General features: G+C 44.7%; 2 protein-coding genes and 1 long non-coding RNA gene across 3 annotated transcripts; 1 reads left to right on the top strand and 2 right to left on the bottom strand.

Moving 5' to 3' along the window:
* Window positions 1-943: 943 nt before the first annotated feature.
* On the bottom strand, window positions 944-1,841 carry LOC144888557 (uncharacterized). The gene is made up of 3 exons (XR_013621138.1): window positions 1,690-1,841; window positions 1,492-1,573; window positions 944-1,352 (listed from the first exon to the last, which is right to left on the bottom strand). It is a non-coding gene; the product is annotated as an uncharacterized LOC144888557 (long non-coding RNA).
* Window positions 1,842-1,909: 68 nt separating this feature from the next.
* LOC137438825 (uncharacterized) lies at window positions 1,910-11,404 on the bottom strand. Its single transcript, XM_078767000.1, has 5 exons — window positions 11,319-11,404; window positions 9,827-9,953; window positions 5,437-5,585; window positions 3,281-4,349; window positions 1,910-2,764 (listed from the first exon to the last, which is right to left on the bottom strand). The coding sequence occupies exons 1-5, from the start codon at window positions 11,402-11,404 to the stop codon at window positions 2,180-2,182; spliced, it is 2,016 nt and encodes a 671-aa protein (XP_078623126.1). The 3' UTR covers window positions 1,910-2,179.
* A 588-nt stretch (window positions 11,405-11,992) lies between these two features.
* LOC144888657 (syntaxin-binding protein 1-like) lies at window positions 11,993-17,355 on the top strand. Its single transcript, XM_078767297.1, has 3 exons — window positions 11,993-12,232; window positions 12,335-12,444; window positions 17,206-17,355. Exons 1-3 carry the CDS (start codon window positions 12,085-12,087, stop codon window positions 17,344-17,346), a joined length of 399 nt encoding a protein of 132 aa, XP_078623423.1. The 5' UTR covers window positions 11,993-12,084; the 3' UTR covers window positions 17,347-17,355.
* Window positions 17,356-17,567: the final 212 nt, after the last annotated feature.

Genomic DNA, 17,567 nt, shown 5'->3' with positions numbered 1-17,567 from the left:
TCTGCAGCCTCCTCACTCTCTGAAGACCTGGACAAAATCACAGACCGGTCAAACATGTGGAACATGTCTTTCAATCCTGACAAATCTCACACTCTTACTATGTCTCTCCGAAAAGATCGACTGGACAACCCTCCCATCTACTTTCTCAACAATCCTCTCCAAGAAGTTCTGTCGCTCAAGCTTTTGGGTCTCACCATCTGCCATGATCTTTCTTGGGAAAACCACATTTCCAAGCTGGCCTCCAAAGCCAGTCGCCGACTGGGCATCCTCCGTCGTGCGAAGTCCTTCCTAGGCACACCGGAGCTCCTCACCACATACAAGGCTTTCATCCGCAGCTCAATGGAATACTGTTCTCCCCTATGGGCTGGTGCTCCTGCCTCACACCTGGCTCGGCTTCACGCTGTTGAATCCAAAGCTTTCAGAATCATTGGAATCTCCCGCGATGAAGCTATCTCTGAGGGCCTTTCACTCACTCACCGCAGGCAGGTAGGTGGTCTTTCTGTCTTCTACCGACTCCTCTCCGGCCTTGCTCCCCCAGCTCTCTCTGTGCTCTGTCCCCCAAATATTCCTACAGGTCGCACAAGATCTGCCAGCCACCCTCTGATGGTTAAACTGCCGAAATCTCGGCTCTCTGCTCACCTTCACTCTTTCATTCCTCTTTTCTCCCGCCTCTGGAACAAACTCCCACACTCACTTCAATCACACTCCTCCCTCCAGGTCTTCAAAACAGCTGTTCACCACCATCTCTTATCTTCCCCCATCCAAAACCTTGATCTTTTCTACCCCCACTAATTCACCCCAGATCCACCTTGTTTGAAATTCCAACTTCTTTCCTGGAAGTCTTGGCAGTGTCCATATGTTTTATACCTCTCCCACCCCCCACCCCTTCCCATGCCTCCCCCCAAAGCCCTCTCCCTCCCACAGTTCTCTCGATGTCTCCATGTCTCTCGGTCCCTGCTCTCAAATGTTGTGTTTGTGTCCTTCCCCCTCTCTCCCCATCTTGTCTACCGCTCCCGATGTTATTTGTTTTGTGTGTCTGTTTGTCTTTCTGTGTGATTAATGTTCGCTCTTTCACGAGCCTCGATCTTGTACACAAAAAAAAAAAAAAAAAAAAAAAAAAAAAAATTTGAAGATTGGTTCGGTGATCGGCTGGATTAGAGTGCAGCAAAATATTCACTTGTTCAACATTTCTGAGGCAGAGACAAAATGATAGACACAATGGAGGTGAAGGACATGCAGTTTGGACAAAGTCTGGAATAATTTGTAATGTAAGGCAAGAATCTTGACAACTTACGTTCCAACAGGTAGGATGGTTTCAGGTGAGGGTGTGGAGGAGGCAACGAGCTCCTCTTCTATGAAAAATGAAAGATTAAACACATTGACATGTTCATCAGTCTGATAACTTGTTCAGGAAAGGGTACAAAAAGAAATGTATGGAGTTAAAGTTCTTGTTATTTATTCTGCATGGGGATGACCATGCCAATAAATTACCTTTCCCAGCGAAATTAGAATTACAATTAACTCCACAATTAAGGATGGTCTTCTTCATCAAAGGAAGCACGAACAGTAATGTCTGTAAAAGAAGAAGTGCCAAATTTATTTCAAATTTAATGTCTTCATCTTTGTGTTGGTTGTGTTTGCACCCAGTGTGTTCATCTCACCTGCCCCATAGTATTGAGGAGGGCTTACCTGTTGTAGGTCATGTTGTTGCTGCCAGTCATCACGCCTGGGATTCCCTTCCATCAGGTCCTCTGTTGTCGTTGGAGGACAAAACTGAACTGTTGTTGTTGCAGCCCGACATGACGGCTGGGCTTCCTTTACAGCAGGTCTTCACTGTGAGGTCTTCATATGGCGGAGTACATTGTCTTCATATGTACATTATCCTCTTCTTTTTTCTTTTATTTTTTTACCTCTGCCACCGAAGGTGGATGGAGGTTATGATTTCACCTCTGTCTGTTTTTTGTCTGATTGTTTGTGAACAAGATGTCTCAAAAAGTTGTGGACGGATTTGGACGAAATTTTGTGGAGAGGTTGGGTATGTGACACGGACGAAATGATTTGATTGTGGTTCAGGTCCGAATCCTGATTTGGCCTATCAGTGGGATAAAAACCATAAACTGTTCAGCCTGGCAGAGGTATGTGTTCTACCGAGTGGATTGTGGGAGATAAGGAGGGAGGGTCACCATCTATGGATGCCCTTGGCCTGCTTGACTACTTTGCCTCTTTTGATGGTATATTGACCGTTTGGGTCAATTTCCCTCATTTCCTGAAGATGATCCTGCAGCTTTGCCTGCTCTTCTCTTTCAACAAAAGTGTAATCTGGAGTGATAAAAATGTTTTTGGAGCATTGAGACGGATCATTGAAATTCCGTACCTTATTGTTGTTATAAAGAACGAGATTCCGATCAGAGACGGATCTGAAAACAACTTTCACCGGTCTTTTCCCAACATGGTATCCCACGCGGAAAGTACATTCAGGTTTGATGTTCAAGTTCATAACGCTGAGCAACTTTGCCACAAGCTGCATGTCATTTTTGCTTTCGTTTAGTCCTCGGAACATGAGATTCTTTTTTCGGTTTTCAAGCTCCGCTGGTTCATCCCTGCGAAGAGGCTTCGGTTCAGGCGGCCGCCGATGAACATCCTGCTGTTGCTGCTGCACCCCTTCACCACCGTGAGGATTCAGTTTGCGCAACGAATGAACATGCTTCTGTTTCTTTCGTTGCACCACCCAGTCGTCACCTTTAAGCTTTGGTTCGGGCGGCACCTGATGAACATCCTCATGTTGCCGCTGCACCCCGTCGTCACCTTTAAGCTTTGGTTCGGGTGGCACCTGATGAACATCCTGATGTTGCTGCTGCACCCCGTCGTCACCTTTAAGCTTTGGTTCGGGTGGCACCTGATGAACATCCTGATGTTGCTGCTGCACCCCGTCGTCACCTTTAAGCTTTGGTTCGGGTGGCACCTGATGAACATCCTGATGTTGCTGCTGCACCCCGTCGTCACCTTTAAGCTTTGGTTCGGGCGGCACCTGATGAACATCCTGATGTTGCTGCTGCACCCCGTCGTCACCTTTAAGCTTTGGTTCGGGTGGCACCTGATGAACATCCTGATGTTGCTGCTGCACCCCGTCGTCACGTTTAAGCTTTGGTTCAGGTGGCACCTGATGAACATCCTGATGTTGCCGGTGCACCCCGTCGTCACCTTTAAGCTTTGGTTCAGGTGGCACCTGATGTTGCTGCATCACCCGGTCGTCACCTTTAAGCTTTGGTTTGGGCGGCACCTGATGAACATCCTGATGTTTCTGTTGCTGCTGTAACCCTTCATCTGTTGTTTCAAGCACTTCTTGGATTTGTTGATAATCAAGCATTTCTAGTTTTTTCACTTTCGTCTCCCTCACCAACAGCTCCTGCGTCTTTATCTCCACATTGTGTTTTCTTTCTCTCATCTCTTGTTCTCTTTTCAATAAAATCAACTCTTTCGTTTTCCATACCATTTCACATCCCTCTCGTTCTTCCTGTTGCTTTCCCTCTCTTCGACTATTCTCTTCCTCTAATGTCTGCAGGTTGCGCTCTCGATCTTTGAGCTCCTCAGATTTTTTGTCGATATGAAGCTGTTTTTCCCGTAGGTTTTCATCTTTTGTTTTCATCATCAACGTTTCAAAGCCCTCTTCTTGCTTCAGCTTCTGTTCCGTACGTTTCTGCACATCTTTCAATTGCCGCACTTTTTTCATCCTGTTTTTAACGATTTTTTCCACAGCAATCATTCTCTGCTTAAGTTCTGTGTTTGTCTGTGTTTCCCAGATCCCGAATTTGACTTTTTCTTCCTGAAAATACTTTTTCTGTTTTGCATGTCTGCATTCTTCCTCATTTCTTATCCGAAGCTCTTCTTGTTTTTTCCGCTCCTGTTCATTTATTTTCCTCTGCTCTGCTTCCTCTTTCTCTCTCTGCTGTTCTTCCTCGTCTTTCTTCTGTTCTTCTTCCTCCATTAGCCATACTACTTTTCCTAATTTCAGTCGCACGGCCTTTTCCTTCAACTCCTCTGCTTTTTCCTGAACCAACTGCTCTGTTTGTGTCAGATTTCTTTCATTTTGGACCAACCTCTCCTTCAATTCCTGCAGATTTTCTTCCTCTTCCCGCAATTTTTCTTCTTCTTCTTGTTCTTCAGCTTGTTCTTTATTAACAGAGTCTTGTTTTTTTGTGAAATCAATTGTTTCCTTCATCTCCAGAACCTCTTCTTCCTTTTCCTCTGTTTTCTGCATCTCAAGGTGTTCATTTTCCTGAATCCCGTTTACCAATGGTGGGTCGTCCTTCAATTCTTCTTTCCCTTTTCGTTTGCGTCCACATCGTAAACTGCAAGATAAAAACAAAGATTCTCAGTTCAAGCTAAAATGAAGTATTTCACAACATGTAAAGTATTGAATGCATGCTTTTGTAAAACAGAAACAAACATGTTCCACGAGTGTTGAAATGCTATGGGATACGGAATATCAAGCGTGCAGATGTAACTTAAACAAGGTTCGTAAACAAGTGTGGAACGATGAACCCAAAACATAAAACAAGCAAATATTTCATCATCAGATTCCTTAAACCACATTCCACCTATTTCAGGCAGTTGGTCGATTCATGGAATATCTCCATTTGCATTTTCTTTCTGCAAACTTACAATCTTCTTAATTGTTTCATCATCTGTCCTTCTGGCTGCATGACTTAATGATCTAAACCTTCTCTTTCTCAATTCAATCTCCATACTTGAAATGTTGTCGTATTTCTTCAAGATCTACGCTCCGCCATTTATCGTTCAATGAAAGACCAAAAATCCTTCTCGACATCCTGTGTCTTCCTTCTATTCTTCTTTCACCTTCCATCCCCATGGCCCCAGTTTCACTTCCATACACTACGGCTGCCCTTATACAGGCTAAATGCACTTGTTTGTCGGGATACCTCCAAACTCTTCACATTTATTCCAAGATACTTTTATCCAAGTCCTGTTCCTTCATTGCCCTCCAAGATTTCTCTTAAATAATACAAATTTTTCACCATTCCATTTTGCCGCTGAATCCCATATCTTCCTGCATTATACTGTGATCAACCTGTGTAATTCCAAGACTTGATTACGCAAAAGCATTTAATGTAAACTCCTTTTTAAAATCTCTGAACAATCTTGGCCCCTTTGATGAAGGCACTATAAATATTGATGAAAAGTGCCGCCAATTCGGTGCCAGGCATGAGGGAAGTACCAGCACATCGCTCGACCATCTCAGACGTTCCACCCAAGTACGGTAGAGCGACATATCGGCCCTCTGCTCTCCTTGGACCATCTGAACCTTTGATTATTCATAAAAATTTTTATGTAAACACGTTTCAAATTTCTGAGCTATCTTGTCCCATTGGATTAAATCATCATAAATATTGATAAAAAGTCAGTTGTGTTCTTTACCTGTGACTGCAGGGCTTTTTTCTGTTACTCTTCTTCTTGAACCAACGTGATGGTTCAAATATAATTACTCCTATAAACAAGAGTAAGGTGATCGTGACGAGCACGACATCACGAACCATGGACATCCCTCCTTCCTCCACAGCATGATTCTGGAAAATGTATGGAAATTAGACAAGGGCAGGGGAAGGAGAAATGGTTGTTTAATTGTATATTAAACGATACAATATGTTTACAATTATTTTACAAAACCAAAAAGGTCGTGACAAGGTAAGAACAAGATGTTCTTGAAGTGTTTTAGAGTGCATTCACAGTGGCTCGAGATTCGAACACAGGTAAGACAGCTCAGAGATGAGTGTACAAACTGCTTAGGTCTGCCAGCCCTGATATGTAGTTTGTCGGTATCAATTTCCACGACACAAACGAGTGCAATGTGTGTTACTATTTACAGAAAAAGTACACCATGAAGATTCCTCCATCGACACGACCATGAAGAAGATTTTGCCTTGATGGGACAAATTCCAACTTCACTTGGTGGGGAAAGTTAACCTGAAGTTTCCAACTGAAGATAAATCTCTTTATATTGCTCATCACATCCTCATGGCAAAGATGGATCGCAACGATTTAAATGTCAGACAAGGAAGATTGGATATGGGATTTAAACTGTGTACCAACACTCACTGACCTACTCCTTTTTAAACGCTGCTCCTGGAATCTTTGATTTGTACAAAAAAGTACTGCAAGACAAGACAGCCGATTTAAGAGTGATGAAAATTAGCAAATCAGTAGGACCTGATGAGATACGAGTGAAGTATGGACCTGCCTCGGTGAATATGGGGTTCAGGTCCTGAATAAACTATTTAACTGTGTTTTGATGAGAGGAAATCCAAAGGGAATGGAGGCAAAGCATTCTGGGACCTATATTTCATAGTCCAGTTGCCAGATGCATATATTTTAGATCGGTACATGAAATTGTGCACATAAAATGTTTTTAAATGGTTTCTGGTGATTTAAGGTCTCCTGAATCAGAAACTGCATCACAATACTCTATCATCATTAAACATGTCTTATATATATATATATATACAGGTATTTTAAAAATACCGGGATCAAGTCTTAAAACGTCTCCTTTTTCAGGAGTAGGGGAAATGAAGTTTGGCACTGAAGGAACTGCGCTCCAACGCGAGTGGAAAGAATTGACGCGACCAAAGACGGAATTCGTCCGAGTTGCTTTATTGAAACAAAACAGCTCAGGTATTCTCTCAAGCCCGTTTAGCGGGCAGCAATATATATACACATTTATGTCGGGAAGTTTGCCCGGCAAAAGCTATACCGGGCATGCCCGGGTGTCAAGGGCGAGCCTTGGAAAGGCGAGTCTGGACCTGCCCGGGCGTGTTTGGCTGCGGCCTGGCAAGTCGAGGCTGGGCGTGCCCGGGCGCTCTGGGCGAGCCCTGGAAAGGCGATAGCGGGCATGCCCGGACGCTCTGGGCGAGCCCTGGAAAGGCGATAGCGGGCATGCCCGGACGCTCTGGGCGTGCCCTGGAAAGGCGATAGCGGGCATGCCCGGACGCTCTGGGCGTGCCCTGGAAAGGCGATAGCGGGCATGCCCGGACGCTCTGGGCGTGCCCTGGAAAGGCGATAGCGGGCATGCCCGGACGCTCTGGGCGAGCCCTGGAAAGGCGATAGCGGGCATGCCCGGACGCTCTGGGCGAGCCCTGGAAAGGCGATAGCGGGCATGCCCGGACGCTCTGGGCGTGCCCTGGAAAGGCGATAGCGGGCATGCCCGGACGCTCTGGGCGTGCCCTGGAAAGGCGATAGCGGGCATGCCCGGACGCTCTGGGCGTGCCCTGGAAAGGCGATAGCGGGCATGCCCGGACGCTCTGGGCGAGCCCTGGAAAGGCGATAGCGGGCATGCCCGGACGCTCTGGGCGAGCCCTGGAAAGGCGAGAGCGGGCATGCCCGGGAGGTTCGGGCGAGTCCTGGAAAGGCGAGAGCGGGCATGCCCGGGAGGTTCGGGCGAGCCCTGGAAAGGCGATAGCGGGCATGCCCGGACGCTCTGGGCGAGCCCTGGAAAGGCGATAGCGGGCATGCCCGGACGCTCTGGGCGAGCCCTGGAAAGGCGAGACCGGGCGTGCCCGGGAGGTTCGGGCGAGCCCGGGAAAGACGAGACCGGGCGTGCCCGGGAGGTTCGGGCGTGCCCGGGAACAGTGAGTCCGGGCATGCCCGGGAGAGGCGCGTCTGGCCGTGTTCTGGCCGGTGCAAGGCGATTGTGTGCATCCAGCGGTAACCGCTACAGCACCATTCCACCCACAACTTATACTCCTTTATTAACAATCTTCGTGTGAAATAAGTTGTATAAGCACAAAGTAGAAACATAATAGCTTAGCAATAAATTAAATTTATGTCTACAGAGGTCAAAAGGTCATCTAAATTGGCAGAAGCCCAACATTGTGTTAAAAAAATTTGTTTTGGGAAAATTCTTGAAAAGTTTTTATTTTGAAAATAATGTTACGTTTGTGGGGGGAGGGGGGACGGTAGGCAATACCTTTGCCCAGGTAGATTTGCATAGGTAGTGTGCTCTGATTGTCATGAAGAAGAAGAAGCCCCATGTATCATAAGTAGGGATCGAGTAGACCGCATGTTGTACAAGAGCGTATCTTCGTTCCCATCACGAGGGGTGGGGTTATGTTAATTGGTTAAGGATTATGGGTAAGTAATCCCTTGTATGTAATTAATCCCTCTGTTATTTTTCCTCTGTTTCTTATGACACCAGCAACACACACAGATAGCCAGGCAATCGCGCATTTATAACACGAAATAAAAACGAACTGGAAGCAGGACATTAAAAACTACCGCTGATACCACCGACCTGGTGAGCACACAGGCACAGGAGGTCCGGGAGGCGACGCCCCGAAGAGCAGTGATTGCTCCGGGATTGATTGGCGCAAGGACTGCTAAGATGGGACTATTGATTGGTGGAGTAGGCACGGATGAAGTCAGAGCATTGAGTTTAAAATAACGCTCTCCCCGACATTTTGTCCATTTGAATGTTCTGAATGTTCTGATTTTGAACATCTGAATGTTCCTACTCGTTTAAAACTCACCTGTGGAAGTTTTGTCAGATAGCCGAGGTAGTATATCAAAAATAAAGACGAGAGCAAAGCGAGAATGAAGACTTGCTGCCGCATCATGTCGAAAAAACTTCAACTGTGTGACAACAATGCGACAATGCGACACGACAATCGTGATTCCACCGTTTTGTGACGTCACGATAAAAAAACGGTTTCTTGTCAGTTCGAATTGGATACCAAAATGGTATTTAATTTCGAGTTCGTTTCTTAACCAATTGTTTCGCACTCTTCGTTTACAATTAATTTCTGTATTATGTGTTACAAGCTGAAATACCCGGCGTTGCCAGGGCTGATTCAATGCAATATGTCTTCTTCTTCCTCTGCTACCCAACCTCTACCTCTTCTTCTTCTTCTTCTTCTCAACCCTCCATTTATTGGGGCTGAGGAAATATGTAATGAAATGTTAAATCAGAATCGAAAATATCTTTGGTTGACCAGAGGCAGGTCACTTACACACAAATTTCGTTTTCATGATGTGGGAATGAAAAAATCTCTCATAAGATCCAATGCACTTCCACGTAACTCGATCCTCATAAATTTCTGCTCACACCCATTCGGAATGCTACAAACGAATCGTCTGGTTCGACAGGTTTGAACAAGTGCAAATATTTTCACCCGACACTCATTTTCACCCAAGTTTTCTCTTTTTCACTCTAAAAATATGTTGATATATTTCAGCAAACTGTGGTCTCAAAATGCAGGAGATTGCACCATTTTGCTTCATTTTTTTGAAAATTTCCCGGGGGGGCATGCCCCCGGACCCCCCTAGGGACTAGCGTCGCACGGCAGCCTACCGCTTTTCTTTCAAAAACGTTCGCAGGTATGCGTTTATTGACTCTGCCGATACAGGCCCGATTAACTGCAGCGCCATCCGAGCTGGGGCGGAGGGATACCATGCGGTCATGGTGTAGGGATACAACGGTGAATATTTGCAGCTTCATACATGACAAAGGGGTGAAAGGCAAGAAACACCCAGGTAAGAGTTGACCCGGCACCGGAAATCCCTCGATCAGAGCACTCGACCATATTTGCATGTTATCTAATCCAAGACAAGATGATGCCGCGGCAGATCACTCAGGCCTTTGCACAGTTTTTTCGTCGAATCCAATTCCCTCTCCAATCGAAAACATTAGAAATTTAACACGGAACACACCACCTGTTCGCTTTCCCATCGACCCAAAACGAGTGCGTCCGTTGTGTACCTTGTCCGAGCACGTACGTTGTGTACCTGTTGTCTCTTACAATCCCCGCTTACGGCTTACCTGCTGTGGTGGTCGGGACGTCGCACAACGAACCAGCATGAACACCACGATGGAAATGAACCACATCTCTCGTCCACACCAATCCACGAATGAAGCTTTAACCACAGAGCTTTGTCTTAAGAGTTCTCTATTGCAGGAATTCTCATTGTGACAAATAGCAAACAAAGTGACGTCACATTGGAATGTGGCCACGCCCCCTATGCATTTTTTATATTAATAACCTGTATATTCATTTATTTATTTATTGATCCGATTACTCTCTTTCGGTGAAAACCACGTGGTCCAAAGTTTGAACACCACGAGTTTTCTATTTTTCAAATATTTTACACCAACGAGTAGAGAATTAAAAACGTTCAGGTCATAAGTTGGGATACTCAAGTTACCGACATTCCATGACAGACACCTGATCATTTAATTGATGTTATTATTAATAACTAGCAACGGTACCCGCCCCATGGGCGGGGTTCAATTGGGAGGCCCAAATGAAAAGGCAAAATATCAGAAATTGAAGGTTTCTTTATTTTAAACGATTCATATAAACATCCGTTGAATCATATTACTCGCAAATCATCAAAGTCTAAACAGTATCTTTAGAATTTCAATAAAAGCCACATCACTGTTCATATCGGTAAATATTATTCCATCGTGTTTCAAATCGTGATCGATACCCTAAGATCGTGATGATCGCGAATCGTGATCGATAATCGTGTTCACAATCGCTATGTCGCATGTTGTATGTAATTATATGGATTATTTTTTTTGCGAAAATGAAAAGGTATCATAGGGTTGATGAAACATCCGACATTTCTCGCGGTATTTCCCTCTTGCACGTCACACCTGTCCCAATGATACTGTAGCACACTGACACCATCTGTGTAAAAAATGGGACGGGCACGCAGATATTTCAGGACTCGTGCTTTGATGTCTTCTTCATTCAAAAAACATTAATGGGCTGACAGGATTGCCCAGGTCCTGGAGGTATGCACCCTGGCCTTCAAGCTGTCCAACTGGGGTTTCAATCCCAACCCAGCTAATAATTATGAATTATGATACTGGTGTTTCACAGGTAGATTGAATCATCAATATGCGTGTGCTGTCCTTTGGATGTACGTTAAACTGGGTGTCCAGGTGAATGAGATCATGAAGGTCCCAAAACACTTTTGCCCAAATCTTTCCTCCTATTGGCTGAAGCTCGAATTTTTTGGTGGTGGCAACCAACAATGTCTCCATTGCATGTTGGCTCAACTTGACTCTGATGTGAAATGATTGACCCAGGTCTCATCACACATCACATTCTGCTTCTTCAAAAAAACAAGACTGCTCGTCTAACAATGGCGTAGCCGGGTTTGTTTGATACTTTAGCTGCAGAGGATAGTATGACCCGGGTGGGGATAGTAATTAGCAAACGAGAAAGAGCAATCAGAGATTGCAGACCTTCACCAGGACGTGTTTTCAGTGGGGTTTTTTTTAAGGCTTACAGTTGACCACTTACAGTTGACCGCAGTTCTCATTGCTTCCAGTGGCAGTTTGGAACTCCGCCGTGAGTGTTGCAACTGGGGACAGACGATTTTTACGCATTTCGACACTCGATGGTCCAGTTCTGCGAGCTTGTATGGCCTACCACTTCGTGGCTGAGCTGTTGTTGCTCCTAGACGTTTCCACTTCACAATAACAGCTCTTACAGTTGACCGGGGCAGCTCTCGCAGGGCAGAAATTTGACGAACTGACTTGTTGGAAAGGTGGCATCCTATGACGGTGCCACATTTAAAGTCACTGAGCTCTTCAGTATGGCCCATTCTACTGCCAATGTTTGTCTATGGAGATTGCATGGCTGTGTGCTTGATTAGATATACCTGTCAGCAATGGGTGTGGCTGAAACAGCCGAATTCACTAATTAGAAGGGGTGTCCGCATACTTTTGGCCATGTAGTGAACTTGTCAAAAAATAAATTTGCCAAGTAACAAACGGGCTCAAATGCAATACCCTCTCCTCTGGCGAGGATAATAATGTAAGTGTTAAAAAAATTCAATAAACTCCACATTTCTATCCTGGTTGATTTCCTCAAATGATCTCGAAATTAGTAAATATATTTGATAAGTTTGACAGATATGTTTGATATTACTGACCAATTCGAATATTTCCCAGCAATAAGATGATCATTGCCAAAGGGTATATGTTTGATGTCACTTTTGTATTCATGAAATTGAGTGATTACATGACTATTTGGCACTTGTTGAACTGAGCTGTATCATGTTACCATGAAAAAGGACCTGGCAACGGGCACGGACGCAGATGGTGAGAAACTTAAGGACCCGATGCGGCTCATCGTACCCGTCCTGCTTGATGGAACGGTCTCCGTCCATGACAAGATCCGTGTCATCCTGCTGTACATACTGAACAAAAATGGTGAGTCTCTCCGGGCACAACGACAGCTTCAATTTCTGTTCAGTTTACGTCGTTAACAAGTTGCTGTCTGGTGTAAGTGTTAAGCAACGTTTGTCCCACCAGGTGTGACGGAGGAGAACCTTCAGCGGTTGATTGAGCACGCCAAAATTCCCCCGGAAGATGCTGAGATAATCACCAACATGGCCCACCTTGGCGTGCCCATCATCAGCAATGTAGGTATCAAATGTTCACTATGCTTGAGATTATTACCGTTCTATCCCACCTTCCTTTCCTTGAGTCTTTTATCCATAATGGCTTCCATTGATAGAGCAACTGAAAATCAAGGGAAAAAAAATTCTCCATTCATTCCAGTTGTAAAAAAAAGTCTGTCTACTTAGTACATACAGTCACGTGAAAAAGTAAGTACACCCCATGTAAAGTTTTGACTTTTTCAACATATTTCAACATACAGCTATTTGATCATCATTTCAACAATACTGACAGATAAAGGTGATATAATATAACAAATATCATGAAACATTTACATTTTGTAGCCCATTGTATAATTTAAATAAACATAAATGCAAATTTCGCATGTGGAAAAAGTAAGTACACCCTTGGCTCTAATAGGTGGTATTGCCCCCTTTGGCAGAAACAACCTCAAGTAGGCGTTTCTTATAACTCTACCAGTCTCTGACACCGACTGGGATAAATTTTTGCCCACTCCTCCATGCAGAATTCTTTCAGCTGTGCGATGTTTGAGGGGTTTCTTGCATGCACAGCTCGTTTCAAATCCCCCCACAACATCTCGATGGGATTTAGATCCAGGCTTTGACTTGGCCATTCCAGAACCCTCCATTTCTTTCTTCTCAGCCATTTCTTGGTGGATTTACTGGTATGTTTAGGGTCATTGTCATGTTGCAAGGTCCACCTTCGGTTGAGCTTCAACTTTCCGACAGATGGCCTCGCATTATCCTCAAGCACCCTCTGGTACAATGAAGAATTCATAGTGGATTCTATGATGGTGAGCTGCCCAGGCCCTGATGCAGCAAAGCTGCCCCAAAACCATAATATTTCCACCACCATGCTTTACAGTTGGTATCAGGTTCTTGTGGTCAAATGCTGTCTTTGGTTTTCGCCAAACATGTCTTCTGGTACTGTCGCCAAATAGCTCTACCTTTGACTCATCTGTCCAGAGCACATTGTTCCAGAAGTGCTGGTCTTTGCCTCGGTGTTCATTGGCAAACTTTAGTCTTGCCCTGATGTTCTTTCTGGACAGCAAAAGTTTCCTCCTGGCACACCTCCCATGTAGATCAAATTTGTGCAGCCTCTTTCTAATGGTAGACTCGTGCACTTTGACATCAACAGTGGCAAGAGCTACCTGTAGGTCCCGTGATGACATTCTGGGGTTCTTAGAGACTTCTTTCAGCATATTGTGGTCTGCTCTCGGGCTGAACTTGCTGGGGCGGCCTGGCCTGAACAAGTTGGCAGTTGTTTGGAATCTGCTCCACTGCTTTTAGATGATCTTCCGGACAGTCGAATGATTGATTTCAAATTGTTTGGAGATCTTTTTAAATCCCTTCCCAGACTCGGAGGCATCTATAACCTTCTTTCTGAAGGCCTCAGAGAGCTCTTTTGATCTAGGCATGGTGATGCCACACACTTCAACAACAAAGAGGAAACCAAACTAAATGTCTGAGGTTTAAATAAGACAGGTTCCTCCAAGATCCTCTCTGACGATGTTCTAATCATTTGCACCTGAGCTGGTGCACCTGATTCTAATTTTAGGTATTTGAAGTAGTGATAAATGACGGGGTGTACTTACTTTTTCCACATGCGAAATTTGCATTCATGTTTATTTAAATTATACAATGGACTACAAAATGTAAATGTTTCATGATATTTGTTATATAATATCACCTTTATCTATCAATATCGTTGAAATGAAGATCAAAGAGCTGTATGTTGAAATATGTTGAAAAAGTAAAAACTTTACATGGGGTGTACTGACTTTTTCACATGACTGTGGATGCCTACGAGTCTGGGGAGGGATTTAAAAAGATCTCCAAACAATTTGAAATCAATCATTCGACTGTCCGGAACATCATCTACAAGTGGAGAAGATTCCAAACAATTGCCAACTTGTTCAGGCAAGGCCGCCCCAGCAAGTTCAGCCCGAGAGCAGACCGCAATATGCTGAAAGAAGTCTCTAACAACCCCAGAATGTCATCACGGGACCTACAGCTAGCTCTTGCCACTGTTGATGTCAAAGTGCACGAGTCTACCATGAGACAGATGCTGCACAAATTTGATATACATGGGTGGTGTGCCAGGAGGAAACCTTTGCTGTCCGGAAAGAACATCAGGGCAAGACTAAAGTTTGCCAATGAACACCTAGGCAAAGACGAGCACTTCTGGAACAATGTGGTCTGGACAGATGAGTCAACGGTTAAGCTATTTGGCCACAGTACCAGAAGACATGTTGGCGAAAACCAAAGACAGCTTTTGACCACAAGAACCTGATACCAATGTTGGAACCCATCTGTGGATCGGTCCCATCGGCCGATGGGTCTGCGCCATCTGCGGATGTGTTGTTCACCTTGAAGGAATGTGTTGACAGAATGGTGCTCTTCAATCAGGTACACAGTCATTGGAATTACATGTGGTAGGAATTTAACAGAGATGATTTTTAACACAAACAATACAATACGTTAAACAGAATTTACGGATACAATACGGATACAATTACGGATACAATTACGGATACAATTTACGGAATACGGATACAATACGTTAAACAGAATTTAACAGAGATGAATTATGATGCATACACATTCCTTCAAGGTGAACAACACATCCGCAGATGGCGCAGACCCATCGGCCGATGGGACCGATCCACAGATGGGTTCCAACACCAACGGTAAAGCATGGTGGTGGAAATATTACGGTTTGGGGCAGCTTTGCTGCATCAGGGCCTGGGCAGCTCACCATCATATAATCCACTATGAATTCTTCATTGTACCAGAGGGTGCTTGAGGATAATGTGAGGCCATCTGTCAGAAAGTTGAAGCTCAACCGAAGGTGGACCTTGCAACATGACAATGTCCCGAAACATACTCGTAAATCCACCAAGGAATGGCTGAAAAGAAAGAAATGGAGGGTTCTGAAATGGCCAAGTCAAAGCCCGGATCTAAATCCCATCGAGATGTTGTGGGGGGATTTGAAACGAGCTATGCATGCAATAAACCCCTCAAACATCGCACAGCTGAAAGAATTCTGCATGGAGGAGTGGGCAACAATTTCTCCCAGTCGATGTCAGAGACTGGTCGACAGTTATAAGAAACGCCTACTTGAGGTTGTTTCTGCCAAAGGGGGCAATACCACCTATGAGAGCCAAGGGTGTACTTACTTTTTCCACATGCGAAATTTGCATTTATGTTTATTTAAATTATACAATGGACTACAAAATGTAAATGTTTCATGATATTTGTTATATTATATCACCTTTATCTATCAATATTGTTGAAATGAAGATCAAATAGCTGTATGTTGAAATATGTTGAAAGTCAAAACTTTACATGGGGTGTACTTACTTTTTCACGTGACTGTACATGCCTAAGTGAGGTCGAGGGGCACTAAACAGCGAAAATTAAAATTGACGGAAAGAGAGGGAGGAGTGATAGGACACGGAAAGGAAAGTATGAGAAGGTGTGAAAACTCCCACCATCTTTACCTCTGCCAGCCATCAAAGATGGACGGAGGTTGGGTTTTCAACCCTGTCTATTTGTTTGTCTGTGAGCAGGGTATCTCAAAATGTTGTGGACGAGTCGTGACAAAACAAGTTGGATGAGTTGGTTCGGTGACAAGAACAAGCCGATTAGATTTTTGTTCAGGTCCGGATCCAGATACGGCCTATCAGTTTCACCATATGAAACACCTTGATCAATTCCATATGCGATGCCTTCGCAAGATTCTGGCATCACCCGGCGAGACAGAATACCAAACACCACAATCCTAGACAACTGTCGCATCCAAGGAATTGAGTATTTCCTGATGCAAGCCCAGCTTCGTTGTTCAGGACACCTCACACGCATGGAGGACCATATAATCCCAGGAGCGTTTTTCTATGGACAACTTAAATTTGGTAAGTTTGGTTAATTTTTGGTAAATTTGGTAAATTTGGACAACTATACTCAAGTCTTGGGCCATTCCAGCTGCCACCTGTGAACATCAGGCCACAAACAGGTTAGCTTGCCATAACATTTGCCGCAAAGACCTGGGACACTTGCTACCGCGAGACGGTGGAGGCAAGAAAGGAAAATCTGCCAATGTCCATCTCTGCAAGGCCCAGGCTATACCTGTGATGTTTGTGGTAGACGCTGTGGGTCCCGCATTGGACTATACAGATGTCGCACAATGCTGAGTGAGCACGCCAACGAAGGGAAGAGATTCGTCAAAAAACGATGACTCACACCAAAAGTGGGATACAAAATGTAAACTGTTCATCTGGGCAGAGGTATGCCCTCGACCGAATGCCCTACTAGTTGCACAAGTAAAAGATAGATGGACCCTCAATCGTGTTTTTTTGAAAGCAAGGGTTTGGAAAAGCAAATTCTGTTTACGACATCACACCTTGTAATATTGAGCCTGGTGTTGGCTTAGCGGTTAGGGTGCCGGCTTGGGATCCTAGCATCGGAGGTTCAAATCCGGGTCGATCGCTGAATTAACGCCAGGGGGGTTGACTCAGCCTGTCATCCTTCTGGGGTCGGCAAATTGAGTCCCAGTTCACTGACAATTCCCTGTGTGTTGCAAGAGGCGACGAACAGGGTTGGCGGCAGGAAGAGCATCCTGCCATAAAACATTGCTTTAAAAATGGGACCACGGTGCCCAAAAAAGGCAAAAAAGGCCAACCCCTGCCCTGCAGGGAAGCTCTGCAGAAAAAAATGGCCTCTAAAGGTGGTTCAAACCTTGTAATACTGCTTTCTGCTTTCTAGTCTACGACCAGGCGCCGGCGTGGACCAGAACGCCGAGAGTGGCCAGGTGAAAAGACGTATCAGCTGTCACGCTGGGTTCCTCTGCTCAAGGATGTCATGCAAGCAAGTCATCCACTCCCTCTTACCCTGCATTTGAAATGACCACCACTGGTCATTACAATAGTCTGCACTATATATTGCTTCTCTTTTATTGTTATTTTACTCCCTGCTGTCTCTGCTGGAAAAGAATCAAATAAATTAAGAAGTAATCAGGGAATATATAATAATTTATTTTCTTTTTCGTTGTATCAATATTGTCACCCCGCGCAAGTGAAGCGAAAACCAGGGTTAATCAATTGGTTCACTTCTGTCTGTCTGTCTGT

This window comes from Myxine glutinosa, chromosome 13 (assembly GCF_964187855.1).
Source record: "Myxine glutinosa chromosome 13, kmMyxGlut1.1, whole genome shotgun sequence".
NCBI classification, from domain to species: domain Eukaryota; kingdom Metazoa; phylum Chordata; class Myxini; order Myxiniformes; family Myxinidae; genus Myxine; species Myxine glutinosa.
The sequence above is the reverse complement of the archived record's forward strand: the minus strand, read 5'-3'. Positions and strand labels throughout refer to the sequence as shown.

Excerpts from the sequence above, each read along its gene's own strand:
- LOC144888657 (XM_078767297.1), top strand. The coding sequence starts at position 12,085 with ATGAAAAAGGACCTGGCAACGGGCACGGACGCAGATGGTGAGAAACTT. Across the intron at positions 12,233-12,334 it reads GTACATACTGAACAAAAATG|GTGTGACGGAGGAGAACCTT; the intron begins GTGAGTCTCTCC and ends TTGTCCCACCAG. Across the intron at positions 12,445-17,205 it reads GCGTGCCCATCATCAGCAAT|TCTACGACCAGGCGCCGGCG; the intron begins GTAGGTATCAAA and ends TCTGCTTTCTAG.
- LOC137438825 (XM_078767000.1), bottom strand. The coding sequence starts at position 11,404 with ATGCGTAAAAATCGTCTGTCCCCAGTTGCAACACTCACGGCGGAGTTC. Across the intron at positions 9,954-11,318 it reads AATGAGAACTGCGGTCAACT|AGAACTCTTAAGACAAAGCT; the intron begins GTAAGTGGTCAA and ends TTCCTGCAATAG. Across the intron at positions 2,765-3,280 it reads AACATCAGGATGTTCATCAG|GTGCCGCCCGAACCAAAGCT; the intron begins GTGCCGCCCAAA and ends GATGTTCATCAG.